We start from the raw sequence: 19,187 nt of genomic DNA, 5'->3' as shown, positions 1-19,187 counted from the left end.
TTGTCCAGATAGAGAGGATTCAGAACAAAGCACTGTGGGAAGTCTTTGAGTGGTACGTCTTTAAAAGCAACATACTGTATACCGAAATGTCACTTTCACCTGGCTCCCGCTCAGATTGAAGGCCTTCCGGTGACGTGTAGCACCCTCAAGGGGGTCGCACACAGGTCGCGCCGTGTAGCAGGACAAGGCACAGGTATACCACACAGGAAGCATCGCACAGAGAGCGCCAGTAGACATTAATATTACTTACTCTTGGAGCAACACGCCGGCTGGCAAGTCAAAATGGAGGAGATTCTGACTGTCGGTGGGAGTGACGGAGAGCCATGTTCCTGAGCTTCTCCTGCCAGCGCTCCCAAGTTCTAACAGTTCTGATTGTTGGTAATGTTTGTACTGACATGTTGGTCGATGCGGTCATAAACAGACTCACATCGTCCTGAAAAGAGCGTTTTCCTGTGACAGCACAAAAAGTAATATGCTGTGGCCATAAAGGAGAATGGGCTGACGTCTGCCCTTTTCCTCCTGCCTCTCCTGACTCTCATGGTAGAGTGGAGATGGGTCCACATGCTCCGACCTCACACACAGTAGGCACGGTCTCCACTCAGCTGAGTCCACACAGTTCTCATGCATGTTGGCTCTGCTGGTCTCAGTTGGTTAGACTGGGGTTAGGAGGTAGTGGACGGATCATGCGCACTATGTGCACATGATCATGCGCACTATGTGCACATGATCCATGCAGTGGAGATTACGCTGCCCATATCTGAGTGTGCTAGTATGGACCTACATGGAAGCTCTGCTTTACCTTGCAAGAGAGAGGAAGAAAGAGGCACAGTCTCATTCACACTGTTACACCAAGCACAGCCACGCTGGTAATGAGACGCACGTCTCCTGTGCTCAGCTTCTAGCCCACAGTGCCCACAAAAAGCCTGCATGGGCCCCGTAGGGGCTTGTTTGCAGGGTCCCTCCACAGAGCCAGATATGTCTGACCAGGAGGAGGCGACACCCCCGCCCGCCACATATGACAGACCGGCCAGCGGCAGTGAGGTTACAGCACATTTCTCCAAAATGCTCTACAACTGAATACATGCCCGCTGTCAGAGCATTACTCAGAGTGGTGTCAGAATTGCAGAATGGATGGACAAGACACTGAAACAAGGCTATGCGCTCCAATTCTCGAGCGCCCCTCGTGCCTTCAACAGTGTAATGGAGTCAGCCATGAGAAACCCATAAGATGCAGCAGCTCTATCAGGAGAGGTAGAGGAGCTGCTGGGGAATGGGGCCATAACCAGAGTGCCCCCAGAGGAGGTAGACCAGTGATTCTACTCCCATTGCTTTCTTGTGCCAAAGAAAACAGGAGGGGTGAGACCTATTCTGGATCTGCAGAGACCTTTCCATATACTCACTACCAAGCACTTCTGTGTGCAGCCAGGAGATTGGTTCACAACAATAGATCTGAAAGATGCCTATTTCCACGTGCCTATCCTCCCAAAACACAGGAAATTGCTGCGTTTTGCCTTCCAGCGGACAGCGTACGAATACCAGAGAATCGCTTTCGGCTACTCGCCCCCCGCACATTTTCCAAATACGTCAAGACACATAGAATACTTTTCTATCTGGATGACCTGATCTTAATGGCCCCCACAGCAGAGTTGGCCATGTCCCACACAGCCCAGTTAGACATATCAGCCTCCTGGGCTTTGCAATAAACTGGAAACAGAGCTCTCCAATCCCCAGACAGCAGGCTGTCTATCTGGGCATCCAGCTGGATTCCTCCGTTATGAGATCCAAGCTCAGATCTTCAGCAAGATGCAATCCGTGCAGCCCTCCAGTGCTGCCAGGCTCTCCAGTCAGTGTTGTCAGTCATGCACCTGTTGGGACTGATGTCAGCTGATACAGAGATGGTTCGCCCGCCTAAGTGTTGACCCCTGTCACCAGAAAAGCTAGTGACAATTCCACTGTCAGTGAAGCCTAACTTGGATTACTGGGAATCCCTGCACGTCACTCAAGGGATGGTGAGCAAATGCATCGAGTCAATCAAGTATTTTTTGCTAGCTAGCGAAACGCGTGGAAGCGGTGAGGGTTGCTAAGCAACGTACAGAAGCCCGCTGCTAGCAGGTGACACAAATTACATGCGCTGAAGTGTTTAGCTTGTTGCTAGCAAAATTACTACTTGGACTAGAAAACGGTTACAGAAATCAACGGACCCAGTGCCATTAGAGACATAAATATACGTAGGTAAAAACGGACCGACGTCGACTGTGACAGAGACACTATGGAACCGTGAGCCATATATGTGCATGTGGGCATCTGACCTAGGAGGTCTATGCTCATAGAACTTGAGTTACAATACTTAACTATCATTTACTGTGTCACAGTAACTACATGTGGAAACAAATCCACCTTATCACACTATTCACTTTTAGAACATTACTGAATGGATCTACAGCCACACCACAACAAGCTTTATTCGGCTAGCTCTCTGTTTCTAGCCTGGCTGTTAGATATTTAGACATTATTTGTGCAGAGTCAGTTCTCCAGTGGACCTCCATGATGGAGACAGAATGTAATTGCTCGGAAATTTATGATGTAACTGCAAAGTCCCTTTCCTGCTAACTGTACTAGTTTATTGACCACATGATCGTTAGGTTTCTATTTTCTCTTTTTTCCTGATTAACAGGCAAAAGGATCGGATGAAGAAGAACAACAGTGGGCAAAATGTGACAGAAAGAAAACTTTTCCATGGTACAGACTCTAAACACGTAGACGCCATCTGCATCGACAACTTTGACTGGAGAATCTGTGGGACTCATGGAACCGCCTTCGGGAAAGGTGAGCTGAACAAATATATTTCTCATACTTGTTGTGTTGGTAATAAATGATGTGCAGTTGTGCTATTTCATGTAAGTTATAAATGAATACATTTATAAATAATTGATTAAACTGGAAAACCAACACATTCAATCTGTTTGCACTGCAGAAAATGTCAATCTTAACAAGTCATCTATCTCACACTCAATCTTCAAATCTAGTTTTTCCCAATGTAAGTGGAAATTCTGCCGGTGAAGTAATTCCACCTTTCCAATGTGGTTTAAGTTAATTTAGGGATTTTCTAGAAACAAGACATCGTCTTAAAACAAGGCAGAATGAGGCTGACCACTCCAGTAGTATCAAAAAAACGGCACTTAATCCAAGTAAATTCTTGAAAACAGGTGATTTGCATTGGAAACAAGTGGAATTATCTCACCTGAAAATTTTTTTTTTTTTATTTGCAGTGCAGCTGGTCCCTAGCAAAATTAAAAATAGTCTAATTTCACTATTACTGTTATTTCAGCCATTAAAACTTAATATGAAAACAGAACGTAGTGGAATATGACTACTTTGATCATAGATTTTGCTTGACTTCATTCTTCATTCAACTTCTATCATGTGAACAGTTTGAATACCTTTCACAGTTAAGATGGATATTCTTTGCAGTGTGTAATGTGGAAGGTGAGTACTGCTTGGTGATAACATTAAGGTGACCAGATGTTTTAGAGAAAATTAGGGGACATTTTTACTCATGTGATCACACGCCTGATCATTTCTATTTTAAATAAGAAAAGAGAGGGCATAGAGTGAAATCTGGGGACATTTCCAGGGACAGTGCCAGTCAGGGACAAAGCACCAAATCCGGGTACTGTCCCAGCAAAACGGGGACATCTGGTCTCCTTAGACAATGTCAAACAAAACAATGTCTTCTCTTTCTCTCTCCAATCTCAGGGAGTTACTTTGCCCGGGATGCCAAGTACTCCCACCGCTACACCGGCCAGTCCGACGTCAGATCCATGTTCGTCTCGCGGGTCCTGGTGGGCGACTTCACCCGAGGATACTCCGACTACCTCCGTCCTCCCTCCAAGGACGGCGGGGACACGCGCTTCTACGACAGCTGTGTGGACGACGTCAGAGACCCCTCCATCTTTGTCATGTTCGAGAAGCACCAGATCTACCCCGAGTACCTGCTCCAGTACAAGGAGAAGACCTCAAACCTCTTCCATTGGTCCTATGGTGCAGCATCAGCACCAGCAGCAGCACCAGTTCCTCCACTTAGCAGACCATATCCCACACTTGGTACACCAGTTGCCCAACCTAGTACACCAGTTTCTCCTCCTGTCTCACAGTATCGCCCACCCAGCGCACCAGTTTCCACACCCCTCAAACCAGTTCCCTCACCTAGCACACCGGTTTCCACACTTATCAACCCAGTTCCCTCAGCTAGCACACCAGTTTCCATACTTGTCAACCCAGTTCCTTCAGCTATTGCACCAGTTTCCACTCTCATCAACCCAGTTCCCTCAGCTGGCACACCAGTTTCCACACTTATCAACCCAGTTCCCTCAGCTAGCGCACCAGTTTCCACACTTGTCAACCCAGTTCCTTCAGCTATTGCACCAGTTTCCACTCTCATCAACCCAGTTCCCTCAGCTAGCACACCAGTTTCCACACTTATCAACCCAGTTCCTTCAGCTATTGCACCAGTTTCCACACTTATCAACCCAGTTCCCTCAGCTAGCACACCAGTTTCCACACTTATCAACCCAGTTCCTTCAGCTAGCACACCAGTTTCCACACTTATCAACCCAGTTCCTTCAGCTATCGCACCAGTTTCCACATCTGCCAATCCAGTTCCCTCAACTAGCGCACCAGTTTACATTTCTACCTCACACTATCGCCTGCCAAGCGCACCAGTTTCCACACTTATCAACCCAGTTCCCTCACCTAGCGCACCAGTTTCCACACTTATCAACCCAGTTCCCTCAGCTAGCGCACCAGTTTCCACACTTATCAACCCAGTTCCTTCAGCTATCGCACCAGTTTCCACATCTGCCAATCCAGTTCCCTCAACTAGCGCACCAGTTTACATTTCTACCTCACACCATCGCCTGCCAAGCGCACCAGTTTCCACACTTATCAACCCAGTTCCTTCAGCTAGCGCACCAGATTCCACACTTACCGACCCAGTTCCCTTACGGGTACCAGTTTCCAGACTTATCGAACAGTTCAATGCAAGGTTGAATGAGAAGTGAGGTCACATGTTTAATGATAGATCGAGGTGGAAAGTGTGTAGTAACGGGAAGTGTTTCAAATTCTGTTAATTAGCAACATTTACCAAGTGCAATATGACATTTGACTGGGCTTGAATTACATGTAATGCTTTGACATGCGGGTGATTCAGTTTTAGTGGGTGACATGATTGAAGGATGTTGTAAGTAAGAAAAATGAAATCATGTGTATTTAACATTACAACATAAAGTGTCACTTAAAATGCCAATTTCCATCGTGGTTGTTGATGGAAGATAAAATAACTCAAGCTTTACAACACAAAAAACAAGAAAGATTGCTGACTGGCAGAGTTGTGGACTCGAGTCACATGACTTGGACTCGAGTCAGACTCGAGTCACAAATTTGATGACTTTAGACTCGACTTGACAAAATCAAAAAAGACTTGCAACTCGACTTGGACTTTAACACCAATGACTCATGACTTCACTTGGACTTGAGCCTTTTGACTTGAAAAGACTTGATACCTTCCCCCAAACCCAAAGATTAAAAAGTATGTTATTTAAAAAGTGTGCCACGAATCAATTCATTTCCCTTCATTTCCTGAATCAACTAACGTTAACGCTATTCATTCCCAGCAAGTCGACACTTAATTTCCCAGCTCCACTTTGTTTGAACCAATCTGACAGCATCCAATCAAGTTGCAGGAGAGAACCATGAAGAAGTAACATTATGTTACTGAGCGCCAGTTAGAAAAAATGATACCAAAGATAATTTTGTTCGCGTACAAAAACTACGCGGTGGTCAACCAAAAACGAACTGCAGTATGCAAAACATGCGGGTCGAAAATTACAGACGGAGATGCAACAACTTCCAACTTCGTTCGACATTTGAAGCTGCACAAAGAATGGTAAGTCGAGGCTAATATATTAACGTAATTAGCAATTACGTAATCTGAGCTAACGTTACAGCTATCCCCCCCATAACACAGGCTCCGTGTCGGCCATTGTACAGCAATGATCTGTTTAAACAGACGAGACTGTTGTGGGTTCCCTCCCCGACTCGTACTTTGATGTTCACCTGAAACGAGATGACAAATCGGCTTCTCAAAAACTATTCATGATTTGTGTAAATTTAATATATTATTACTCTGTTGTTAAAATGGCATTACATTTGGTGAAGAGCGCATTATGACTTGTTTAGGACTCGAAACTCAAAGTTTAGGACTTGGGACTTGACTTGGGACTTGTCAGTCTTGACTTGGGACTTGACTCGGGACTTGCCTGTCTTGACTTGAGACTTGACTTGGGACTTGAGTGCAAATACTTAAGACTTACTTGTGACTTGCAAAACAATGACTTGGTCCCACCTCTGCTGACTGGTTATCACAAAAGCTAGCAGAGTAATCAGTAAATCATGGCTAGCTGTGGTTTATGGGTATTATCAGCACAAGAATGCATGTTGAGTCACTTTGCTGGTTGAAACTAATTATCTTATCCCTTTTAAATTGGACGTCAATTCCAGTCCTAAGGAACGATGTGTAATTCACTGTTAATCTCTTGAGAGGCAGCAGTAGGCTAAACATGTCATTGAAATGCCTTGATTAAGTTCTTAAAAGTCTGCTTAGGAAATGTTGTACACCATGTGTGTATAATTATTCATATTCAATAATTATAAACAAGAATACATTATTCAATTGTTATTTTAGTCATAGATTCTGCCTCACAGCTCTCTGACCAGCAGAGGGCGACAAACACAAATGAAAAATAAGGCCTAAAATGAACAGAATTTGATTTGTCAAATGTAAGTGAAGTTTTGATGAAGATATGCCTTTCCTATTTCTTTGCAAGAAAATTTTCAGAATATTTAATTAATACGGTGCTGTTTTCTAAGGCCCAGTTGAAGTTTTTTTGGTTGTGAGAGTTAAAGTGGTTAATCGTCTCTTTGCAACATGCAGATTCCACTGTAACTGAATATTTTGCCTCAGTCCAGTTTGTTCCACTGTTTAAAAAGACAGTTATTTTGAGAGTCACATACACAAAGCTAGAGGTCGGAGTTTGAGACTTACATGCAATAATGTTTAAAAAACCTTTGGGTCTAAAACAGACTTTTCTTGGGGGAAGTTGCAGCTCTTGCCTTAATTTAATCAATTTCTCCCTGAAGTCTGTTGACGGACACAGCATCAGTTGCTGAGTGTTCAGTGTATCGGATAATATACAGTCGCTGTTTCTTACTACTGGCATACTGAAATAACAGTTTTGTCATTGTTGTTTGTTATATTATTGTTTGTGTGATGCCCACAAAACGGTTTTGTGATATTGAAAAGGTTTTTGTCATTTATTTTGAAAATGTATTCTCTTTATTTTTATAAAACTTTTATATAGACCACCACTAATCTAGCATTGTGATCTACAGGTGATTTAATGGCATGCTATTTTATTTTACGACAGTAGGTGGCGGTACCTTTCACAGTCACAGTCCTGTAATGGAACCGCCATCCAGGTCAAAGTGACTCTTTCCCTTTTTTAAATGTTCCTGTCTGTCAAAAATAAACAAAAACTTGAATCACCCTGTCCATGACTTTTTCTAAACTTACATTTTATACCAACCCATGGTCCTTTAGGTGAGAACTGGTTTGTACTTTTTGAGTTTTTTTGGGTGTATGTCACTTTATCCACTGATTTTTACCTGCTTTGCAGTACACTATTTTTGTTCACAACATCCCATATAAAGGAGAGACTTTAGAGACTTCAGAAAGCATGGCTGTGTTTTGTTTTGGTTGGGCTATCTCAAAAGAAAAACAAGACCTTTTTGAGGATTTACTGCTGCACTAAGGAGAGATTCAATGTGAAATCTTGACCTTCCTTAATCTTGTCCCTGATAATTTATATTATTCTCCATGCTTTCTCTCACTGTGTGTCATTAAAAAGGAAGACCAACCTGTCCTGAAATATAACATGAAGGGAAATGGCTCACCGAGGCCCCCAGGCGGACAGCAGCGGTACCGCATCAACCCTGCTTTAATAAGTCATACCCGGTAGTTTCGGTTTCCAATTGTCAGAAATGAGAGTAAACCGTCTGCCAGTGCTTCAGTGTTTTAGTGGAAGTGGAAGGAAACAAAGAGCCTCAACATGACGGAGTCCGTGGTAATGAAATTCATCTGCGCCAATCAAGGATCAATCTACATCGATGAACTGGTGTTTAGCGGCTGTTTCGGAGATTCCCAGGATGTGAGGGAGATTATCTCGAACCGGGAGAAGTTTGCTTGGTGTTCCTCCGGCGGGGAGCAGAAGGTGGTGGCCAAGACAGAAGTGCGACTGTGTAAAGCCAAAGACTGTCAGGGATGCAGCAGTTTACATCTGTGTAAAAGGTTCCTGCTGGGATCCTGTCAGTTCAGTGAGACGAGGTGAGTTACTGCCAAGTGTCAGTATTAGTTCCTATTAATAGGCATAACGTTACAGTGTGTCATGTAACGGTGACAAGCCTCAAACTGGGCATGCTCTGCCTGTGTGTAGTTACTGTTGATGGGCAGGTAGGTTGTCTTTTTAGGAAATTATATGGTTAACAGCTTTAAACTGTTAATTAAAGGGGCCCTACTGAAATTCACTTTTACTCTTTTTACATGAAAAGGTGATGGAAGCTGTTTAATGAAGACCTGAACATTTTATTTTGCTTGAGTGGTTTCAATTAAAGTTACTCCATTTTCAAAAAAAACATTTGTTAAAGACCCCATTCCTGCTTTTCATTGTTGTGCACAGGACATAACGACAGATCACAATGAATTCTGGGTAAGATACACTCCTGGAGTTGTTGACTCATTCCCTCGGTCCTTGAATGGCCGATCTCAGAAAGTTCACTGGAGTTATTACTTAAGATGGCAGCAGGGATTCAAGGAGGGGAAGTGCTGAGGGGAAGTCTTTTTTTTATTGTAAGGAAAATGTACAAAACAATGTACAGAAAGAAGAAACCAAAATACAATAAAATATCAACCAACAATGGTGAATATGTAGCTGTAACACTGTTAGCTGTTTGGCCTTTCTGTTAATTTTTTTCAAATGTTTCAGTGATTTCAAGTCGTTGACAAAATCGATTATAAACGGTGAAAGAGGGTGTGGTTCCTTTCTACTTACAAGTGTGTATATGATATTTACCCCAAATAATTACAAGATTGACAATGTCAGAAATGTTAACATCCAGATTGTCAATAAAATAATTTATATCCACATGTAAAATAAGGTATGTTATCCATTTTTAATTTTTAATTTTTTTAGGGGAAGTCAACAAGGGCAGGTTGAAACGACTAATGAAACGCACCGCCTGTCTCCTTTACTTCCTTGATTTTATGTATTTCCTGTTGAAACAGGATGTTGGGGCGGGACATAACACGTTTTGGTTTTATTGGTTGGAATTTATATTTACACCTCCTGGTGCAGCATGAGGTCACCATGAAGGATACTCTGTTTTCAAGGAAGGAAAAGTAATGGGGACGTTATAAAGGCAGTTTGGGATATATGCTGTCACTACTCTTTAATGCAGCTTTGCACACCTGCTCCTATTTATGTAGGGAATTGTTTGTGTTTTTAATGTAATTTTATGTGAGTCTTTCATGTGTGTTTTTATGTTGTTTGTGAGCTCCTAACCTAAGACAATTTTCTATCATTATGTGATAGACAAAGTTTTTTTTAATCTTTGAATGGTGCGTTCATGCACTATTTTGTCAGAAAATCGAACCTGTAAAACAAATGATAATTATATAATTATCTTTATTTATGCAGCACTTTTCAAAACAAAGTTACAAAGTGCTTCGCAATCAAGAAAACGATAAACAAACGTGGACGTCCTGCAGCTACAAGCTAGTTTAACAAACTTTATTTAAACAGATGTTAGTTATGATGGTTAGTCTGGTGAACTACAAACACAATAAAGGTGCATGTGTATAGAAGTGTTTTCTTACCGCTAACTGAAACAAAATATGATTTTTCCACCATGTTCAGAAGTTTAAGGGTTATCTTTGCATCATAACTTGAAAAATCGTGTATAGCAAAATTTTCTGACTTTCCAACTTCATCCAAGTTTCAAAGGTGTTCATGTGAAATTTCCTAGTAGCACATGAATGCATTGTCAGTCTTCAAATTCAATCGATAAATGTATTTTCTATCAAAATGATGTGTATTTGCAAAATGTCTTTAAGAACATTATATTCTCGTCCTGAAGCAAATGAAAATATAGGTAATGTGGGCTTTAATTTTAGGAGAAGGTGCCGCTTCTCCATGATCTGAAGTCTGCACATAATGTGACGATACTGAGAGAGCATGAGCTGGAGGATCTGGAGCTGAAGGAGCTGCGCACACTGCTGCTGCAGAACGACAACTACTTCCTGCCTCCTGTAAGTACCAGACTGGAAAGAGGATCAAGAGGGAGGGGGGAATCAAATCTGACTGATTGATTGATTGGTTGATTGGGCAAGGCTAACCTCACATAGCCACACCTCCAGCTCAAACAACAGTCTGGAGAAATTTAAACCCAGTTGTTGGTTAGAAAAGTGCGGTGAGGCTGTGGGCTGTTGTCATCATTCAAACCAGTCAGATTTGGCTCGGGTGAAGCCTGGCGCTGGTGTGGGAGTTTGAAACAGGATTCTCCCACAATGCCTCAGGAAACAGCTCTTCTGGTTTGTTTTTATTCCTGGCTAGAACAAGCTTCCGTTGTTAGTTTAGCTATAAGGCAGGCTAATTAGCGGATTAAATTTGAATATACAGACTCTTTGGGTAAACTAAACAAGCAAGATAAAAATAGATGACAATTTTGTGGGGCTAATAGCCGCTGCACATCGTTTAAACCTCGCCTTTGTAAAGTTCGCTACTTAGCTAACTGTAGCAACTGTAGCTAACTGTAGTAAACAAGTGAGCAGCAGTGCCAGGCTCCGCCCATAGCTCCGCCCTAGTGAAATTTGACTGACTGGTTTGAAAGATGACGAAAGCCCACAGTGTTGACACTCTTTCCTAACCAACTATTGGGTTTAAATTTCTCCAGACCTCTGTTGTTTGAGCTGTCTGGCTACACAAGATTATATTGCTTCTAACCACCTTTTTTCCCATTCTTATCCGTCTTTTAGATATGTTATGATTACAACAACGGTGACGGGCCGTACGGCCGGTGTCCGGACGGTGACGGCTGCACCAGGCTCCACATCTGTGAGAGACACCTGAAGGGAGTCTGTTCCTGCCCCAGGACTCATGACTTTGATGATCCGCAGCCGATGAAAACCCTGCAGGGTAGAGGCGTGCCCGACCACCTCATTCCCTACATGAAGTCTGTTTATGTGAACAAAGAGGCTTTGAGGAGCGTTAACGCCACAGCTGCTAGCAGCGATGATGGACTGAACAGAAGACAAAGGCAAAGACCCAAGAACAGCTCAGAAGTTGCCAAAGGTAAATCCAGTAAGACTATTTTGAAAGCTTCTATGGTAGGATAAGCTGTATTTCCGGGAATTAAATGAATAGTCCCCCCAAAAATGAAAATTTGTCATTATCTACTCACCATTATGTCAGCTGAAACACCAGTTAATTTTGTATGTCAATATAATACAGACCAAGTTAGCTGATACAGCTTTGTTTCAGCTTTCTCCAAATCAACACAAGTGGCTGGAGACAGTTTTCTTTCATAGCATTCATTTCGATAATCACAAAATTTTCAATTTTGGGTGAACTGTTCCTTTAAAGTGGTAGATGTTTATGATCATTTAGTCTCCATCTTTGCTAAGCGCTCATTGCTGTGGTGTTTCTGCACTCCCAGACATCACCTGTCAATCAAACACTGTGGGCGGAGCTTGGATTTTCTATTGATGCAGTTTGAGTTTCTCTTTTCTATTACTTCATGTTGTATTTTTGTTTGTTTCCATTAGATAAAACTGAGATATGCTTGTACTTCATCAAGGGACAATGTAAACATGGTGGTGAGTTCATTCTAGATAATCCTTTAAGCTAGTTTCATATACAGTATATGAGAAAAAACAATCACATTACATCAGCTTGATCACAGTATTGTTATTCTCTTTTTTTATACAAACCCTACTACTGATGCATTTGGTCATACTCTCCTCAGAACGGTGTTTTAAAGCCCATGAGAAGCTGCCGTACAGATGGCAGGTCAGACAGGGACAACAGTGGACCGCTCTGCCTGACAACGAGGAGATCGAGAAGGACTACTGTGATCCTGAAAAGACATACAGGTACACTCTGCTGGCATTCACTGAGATTACTGTGCTGTTGTTGATCTGCCAATTAGGGTTCAATTGATATGGGTATTTGAAGACGGATTCTGATACTTTTGGATTGAAGCTGCCGACAGACGATATCTCTAAAAAAAGTATTGAATGTTTCCCAATGGATTATCTTCTTGTCAGGGTGGAAAAGCCTCTGAAACAGCATGTAGACCGGCCTGATATTTCCACAAACGGATTCATTCTAACCTTAATGCCAATAGATTGAGCAATTTTAAAGGGAATTTTCCTCTGGAATAAAGGGAATTTCAAATGTTACTCCTGTTTCATAATTTTAATCTTAAATTGATTTAAGTTTAATTAATTAATTAATATCTAGTGATTTCTCTTGCACAGGGGTTCTCGGACACCCAAATAGTTCTTATGCATCCTATAATTGGGATAAAGTGTTATGAGTTAAATTACAATCAACAAACTATTTGTCATTTTGCTCTGGGGCCCCCTGGACCGAACCCCACTTTGACAACCTCTACTCCAGTAGAAATGTTATTTGATGCAACGTTTCTCGCTCCCTTTTTTGCAGTAGTCGCAGCCAATCTGTATGTTTTGACTCGATGACCTGCGGACCGAACAAAGTACGCCGACTCTCCACCGCTTCCTCTGTCCTCCATCCGACCTTCGTTCTCACCAACGAGTGGGTTTGGTACTGGGAGGACGAGATCGGAAACTGGAACCTGTACGCTTCAGCTGTGAGTCCACAATCAGAGTCACTTTATTGGCTTAGTACAGGATAATAATAATGTACAGGAATTTGTCTTGGAACATATCAACAGCTCACACAGTGACATGAGGAAATACCATTAAACATGACCGACGGGATTTCGCGCTCAGTATCAGCATGACAAATTTAGGCAGTTTCAGATACAATCTCTGTTGCCACTAATCTCTGTCTGTACCTCTCATCTGGCTGCAGATTGGTCAGTTGCTCTTTGAGTTGTCTCCAGAGGTAAAAATGGGCTTTACTTGCTTTATTTGACCTGCGTTGCAGACCGATGGACAGCGAACAGCAAACATGAGCAGTGCAGAACTGGAGCAGAAGTTCCTGAACGATGAGAAGGATGTGGTGGAGTTCAAAGCCGGTTCGCAGACGTATTCACTCAGTTTCCAGGGTAAGCAAGGATTCAAATATTCAAATTACCTATTACCTTACCTTATTAAAGTATTTTCTGATGAAGTAATCATAATAACATGCCTTCTTTTTCAGACATGAGACAAACAAATAAGAAGTACGGCACTAAGAAGGTGGTGAGAAGACGGCCTGTGTTTGTCTCCTCAGCTGATGCCCAAACAAAGAAATTGAGGTACTGCTGATTACTCCTGACAGTTCAAATACACTGCGTACATTTGTCCTGCATATTTTTTTATGGCTTAACAACACCATGCAGATGAAGAGAGGCTGCAAAACATATTTATTGAAAGTTTTGAGTTTTCTAAATTGCTCTACCCATTCAGCTACACAAGAACCATCAATTTCCCTTCTGTCTGCAGAAAGCCTGTGGGTAATCAATCAAATTTCAGAGCTGTACCAGCACACTGGGACAAGACACGGGTTCCTGAAACTGGATTCAAGGTAATGTATTGCACACTTTAAATAACTGTAACTTCAAACTGCAACTTAATAAGAAAAGCCACCTCCGCTGCCGCTGTTAAGTCTCCCCAGAAGTTTATGGGCCCTACCAATGTTGAGTCTCTCTGCTGTTTCAGACCAAACTAGATTGTTGTTCACTGCACAGATTGCTGTTAAATGCGATCTTGAATTTCTGCACATTTATCTTCCGCTGCTCATAAGATGCCCATAACTCCACTAAATATCCTGCTGACAGGCAACTCTGTCACTCTGAAGCCACAATCCATCAATGCAACCTGAGAATTGTCTACTTTGTTAATAGAAATAGCTTCTGTACTCCTTTCAGGCACTAATATTGATCAGTGACAACAAGTATGGAGTTTGCAGTGGAGCTGATGGGCATAAACTTGCTTTTGATTTCTATCTTGTATAAACCCTGCACCATCCAGCAAACCAGCCGCCAGTCACATTTTAATGAATATGAAATATTCATTAAAATGTGTAATATATAGGGACTTATAGCGACAAAGCCATCAGAAATGGATTCTAGACAATGTTGGGGGAATTGAGCCACAAAGTAAAAAACTTTTCTTTGCAGCGTACTGTCTTTTCCATCCTATTTCTCCTATTCTACCTAGTTCTACTAATCATACTCTACTCATGTTCCTACAATCATTATGATAGACATTTTATGCATTGTATGGGTACAAATATTAACTGTCCTCCTCTGTGTTGTGTGTCTCTTCCAGCGAGTCTCCCTCCAGAGCTCCTCAGCGGAGTATCAGGAGATTGAAAGCCTGTTTTGTAGCACGATGAGAGGCTTTGACATTGTCCAGATAGAGAGGATTCAGAACAAAGCACTGTGGGAAGTCTTTGAGTGGTACGTCTTTAAAAGCAACATACTGTATACCGAAATGTCACTTTCACCTGGCTCCCCCTCAGATACAGAGGGCCTTCAGGTGATGTGTAGCACCCTCAGTTTTATATGAGCCGCTTCTGTATTAAAACGACTTACAGCAAGTCACTGAGCTGAGAGGTTTTGCAGCAAGAACCAAAGCAGCTTCAGTGTCTCTTTTCTGCCATGGATTGCTAACATGCTAATGTTGACTAGAAGAGCTAGAGAGAGAAGTGCAGTCTTTGATAAAGCTACGTTAGCCTCGTCGCTAATTAGGGATGGACGATTCTACATTCTTTGGAGTCAATTACGACTCTGACTTCTTGTAATGGAATTGATGGAATCGATTCTAAATCAATTCAGATTCCAAATTAAAATCAACACAAAAATTGAAGCTTTACGCCGGTTAGCATTCAACCAATGAGCCTTGAATGTCTCCCTCTCCCCTCCCCACTTCTTGTGAAATGGATCAGACCAAGGCAGTTGAACACAGATTAGTATAGATAGACCTAAATCAGAATGAATTAATTACAAATTCATTTAAATGAAACAGTTTCTATGATTCCAGAGTCAGGAGTCGATTCCGTTTATTAGTAGAATTGATTCTCAGAATCGACGTGATGGAATCGAGAATCAACTCTTTTGGAGTCGACTCTCCATCTTTATTGCTAATGTTAGCTTTTGAGAGTTTTGACAGTTTGCTAAGCACTCATGCAGCAGATGCATCTGCACAGTTCTCAAGCAAGTGTGACAGACTTTACGGCCCAGACTTGTGTTGTCACCATAGCAACTAACCCTAAATTCCATAATTGGCATTTTATGCTGTATTAGCCAAATTGCCATGGCAAACAGTAGAAGGACCGTTCCATTCAAGTTCTGTGGTTCTGACAAATCTGCTGCATTTTGCAGTTACATCAATTTAGCTTGTTAGCTAGCTAACCATAGTATCTGGTCAGCTAACATCACTGTCTTGTTGTTAACACATCTGAGTAGCACACTAGCTAACGTAGCTAGTAGCAGCTAGCGTTAGCATGTTCACATTAACATCAGTGTGTTTGCCGGCTAGTTAGCTAGCTAACAGTTTGTTCAGGTTAACTGAGCTGACTCTTCTCAAGCTACAACTCAGAGTGTTTTGGAGTAGAGACTAGGGCTAAAGACAAGACAGTTTACTGTGTCACAGTAACCAAATCCACCTTATCACACTATTCACTTTTACTGAGAACGTTACTGAATGGATCTACAGCCACACCACAACAAGCTGACTCAGCTGCTCTCTGCTTCTAGCCTGGCTGTTATATATTTAGACAGTATTTGTGCGGAGCCAGTTCTCCAGTGGACCTCCATGATGGAGACATGTAATTGGCAGAAAATTTATGATGTAACTGCAAAGTCTCTTTCCTGCTAACTGTACCAGGATATTTACCACAGGCTCTTTAGGTTTCTAATTTCTCTTTTTTCCTGATCAACAGGCAAAAGGATCGGATGAAGAAGAACAACAGTGGGTGTGTGACAGAAAGAAAACTTTTCCATGGTACAGACTCTAAACACGTAGACGCCATCTGTCTCGACAACTTTGACTGGAGAATCTGTGGGACTCATGGAACCTCCTACGGGAAAGGTGAGCTGAACAATATACACACACATACTGTATATACACACATATATACATATACATATATATATACTGTGTGTGTCTGTGTGTGTATATATATATATATATATACTGTATATATACTGTATGTGTATATTGAAGAGAATGTATATATATTTCTCATGCTTATAGTGTCGGTAATAAATGTAAAGTGCTATTTCATTTAAGTCATAAATTAATACATTTATCAGTAATTAATTAAACTAAACTTAAGTAATTCATTTAAAAAAATAATTCAACTTAATGTGTTGGAAAACAAATATATTCAATCTGTGTTTGCAATGCAGAAAATCTCAATCTTAACAAGTCATCTAGCCTCATACTCAATCTTCAATTTAAGTGAAAATTCTGCCGGTGAAGTAATTCCACCTTTCCAATGTGGTTTAAGTTAATTTAGGGATTTTCTAGAAACAAGATAAGGTTGATTGCTTAAAGTTAATTCTTGGAAACAAGTTGAATTATCTCACCTGAAAATGGATATTTTTTGCATAGCAGGGGTCCCTAGCACAATGAAAAATAGTCTAATTTCACTATTACTGTTAATTCAGCCACTAAAAGTGAATATAATGACAGAATGTAGAAGAATATGACTACTTTGATAGTAGATTTTACTCGACTTCATTCTCATCTATCATTTGAGCAGTTTGAAAACCTTTCAAAGTTAAGATGGATATTCTTTGCAGTGTGTAATGTGGAAGGTGAGTACTGCTTGGTGACAACATTAACAACAAAAAGAAAATAAGAAGAAACAGAGTGTGGGCTATCATTGTTTATTTCAAGACAACATTAAGGTGACCAGATGTTTTAGAGCAAATCTGGGGACATTTCCAGGGACAGTGCCAGTCGGGGACAAAGCACCAAATCCTGGGACTGTCCCAGCAAAACGGGGACATCTGGTCTCCTTAGACAATATCAAACAAAACAATGTCTTCTCTTTCTCTCTCCAATCTCAGGGAGTTACTTTGCCCGGGATGCCAAGTACTCCCACCGCTACACCGGCCAGTCCGACGCCAAATCCATGTTCGTCTCGCGGGTCCTGGTGGGCGACTTCACCCGAGGATCCTCCGACTACCTCCGTCCTCCCTCCAAGGACGGCGGGGACACGCGCTTCTACGACAGCTGTGTGGACGACGTCAGAGACCCCTCCATCTTTGTCGTGTTCGAGAAGCACCAGATCTACCCCGAGTACCTGCTCCAGTACGAGGAGAAGATCTCAAACCTCTCCCGTGGGTGCTATGGTGCAGCATCAGCACCAGTTCCCCGACAAATCAGACCAGTTCCTGCTCCTATCTCACAGTTTAGCACACCAGTTCCCCGACTAAGCAGACCAGTTTCCACACCTAACCAACTTTCCAGAATAAGGGAATTAATGAAAAAAATGTATTCATTGGATTATTAATCGAATTTATTGTATGACGTTTTTTTTTTTGTTTCAAGTGGTTAATCAAATATTTTCCACATGCAGATTCCACTGTAACTGAATATTTTTGCTTCAGTCCAGTTTGTTCCACTGTTGTAAAACACTACCTAAACTTTTCTGCTTCAAAATAAATGTAATATTTATGTTTACCGCAGACAGAAGCACAAACACTTAATTTGAGAGTCACATACACAAAGCTACAGGTTGCCGTGTCGTAGTTTAAGACTTAGATGCAATAATGTTTCATAAATATTTGGGTCTAAAACAAACTTTTCTTTGGGGAAGTTGCAGTTCTTGCCTCAATTTAGTAATTTTTTCCCCGATAAGTGAAATCTGATGACGGATCACAGCATCAGCTGCTGAGTGTTCAGTGTGTTGGATTATATAGTTGTTTCTTACTATTGGCATACTGAAATAACATTTTTGTCATTGGTGTTTGTTATATTATTATATTCATGTAGCTGTGTTCCCCCACACTCTCTCTGTCTCTCTCTCTCTCTCTTTCTCTCTCTCTCTCTCTCTCTCTCTCTCTCTCTCTCTCTCTCTCTCTCTCTCTCTCTCTTGCTTTAAATGAATTAGAAATGCCACCAGCGGTCGGGTTGGGCCTCTTTGTGAATGCCTATACCTAGGCATTGACTTATACTACAACTATGCATTGATTTGTACTGTACCTACACATTGATATGTACTTTACCTATGCATTGACTCATACAATATCTATGCATTGATTTATAAGTTTGTAAGTAACTCTGTACAATAAATAACTTGCTTGTGAGTCATGTGACTTTTGTTTCCAAGCCCTGGTCAGTTTGAACCTAAACGAACCAAAAATACAAGAATACAACAAACTCAGCTTTTCCACTCTGGTTCAGACCAAAGAAAACAAACTGTAGGTGTGATCTAAGAGTTTTTACAGAACGCAATTCTATAAAAAAAATGGGTTTTAAGAAGAGATTTAAAAGACTGATTCAGCAGGCAGGTTGTTCCACAGTGTAAGAACAGGGGCAGCAGCTCTGACTGTACAGTAGATCCACTAACACACACTTCCCAGGGAGATAATGAACCTGGCTGTCACTCCCACAGCATCCATTACTTCAGCATCCACGCCTCATTATGCGTTCGCTGGCCACTGAGACTGAGCTGCCGTTTCCCCTGTGGAAGCTGCAGCTGCGCCCCGCAGGATGCAGCAGCCCACCCGGTGACAGTAAATATCCACTGACATTAACCCGCCTCAACAGCTTCTTCCTGTCTGATCCGGGCGACCGGCGGCTGCTGGGTCTCGCTCTGGCTGTCGTTGCCGGTGGATGGAGAGGAATCCTGCAGAGCTGCCAGGGATCGGCG

The 19,187-nt window shown here is 41.9% G+C and overlaps 2 protein-coding genes across 2 annotated transcripts in view; both read left to right on the top strand.

Moving 5' to 3' along the window:
- Nucleotides 1-4,798, top strand: part of LOC139912715 (protein mono-ADP-ribosyltransferase PARP12-like) — a 38,096-nt gene extending 33,298 nt beyond the window's left edge. Inside the window, exons 12-13 of the mRNA XM_078281932.1 lie at nt 3,757-4,637; nt 4,757-4,798. Coding sequence (XP_078138058.1) covers nt 3,757-4,637; nt 4,757-4,798 — 923 coding nt within the window. The remainder of the gene's footprint in view (nt 1-3,756; nt 4,638-4,756) is intronic.
- A 3,367-nt stretch (nt 4,799-8,165) lies between these two features.
- On the top strand, nt 8,166-17,825 carry LOC139912718 (protein mono-ADP-ribosyltransferase PARP12-like). Its single transcript, XM_078281931.1, has 13 exons — nt 8,166-8,421; nt 8,550-8,566; nt 10,286-10,420; nt 11,147-11,462; nt 11,936-11,986; nt 12,136-12,262; nt 12,837-13,002; nt 13,302-13,422; nt 13,518-13,614; nt 13,802-13,883; nt 14,630-14,760; nt 16,245-16,393; nt 17,380-17,825. Exons 1-13 carry the CDS (start codon nt 8,166-8,168, stop codon nt 17,823-17,825), a joined length of 2,094 nt encoding a protein of 697 aa, XP_078138057.1.
- Nucleotides 17,826-19,187: the final 1,362 nt, after the last annotated feature.

The sequence above is a fragment of the Centroberyx gerrardi genome, chromosome 24 (assembly GCF_048128805.1).
Source record: "Centroberyx gerrardi isolate f3 chromosome 24, fCenGer3.hap1.cur.20231027, whole genome shotgun sequence".
NCBI classification, from domain to species: Eukaryota; Metazoa; Chordata; class Actinopteri; order Beryciformes; family Berycidae; genus Centroberyx; species Centroberyx gerrardi.
This window is presented reverse-complemented; position numbering and strand designations above follow the sequence as displayed.

What these genes read in the sequence shown, in the direction of transcription:
- LOC139912718 (XM_078281931.1), top strand. Translation starts at nt 8,166, where the DNA reads ATGACGGAGTCCGTGGTAATGAAATTCATCTGCGCCAATCAAGGATCA. An exon ending in CAGCTCAGAAGTTGCCAAAG is followed by an intron (nt 11,463 to 11,935) that starts GTAAATCCAGTA and finishes TGTTTCCATTAG; the next exon opens with ATAAAACTGAGATATGCTTG. An exon ending in GGAACCTGTACGCTTCAGCT is followed by an intron (nt 13,003 to 13,301) that starts GTGAGTCCACAA and finishes CCTGCGTTGCAG; the next exon opens with ACCGATGGACAGCGAACAGC.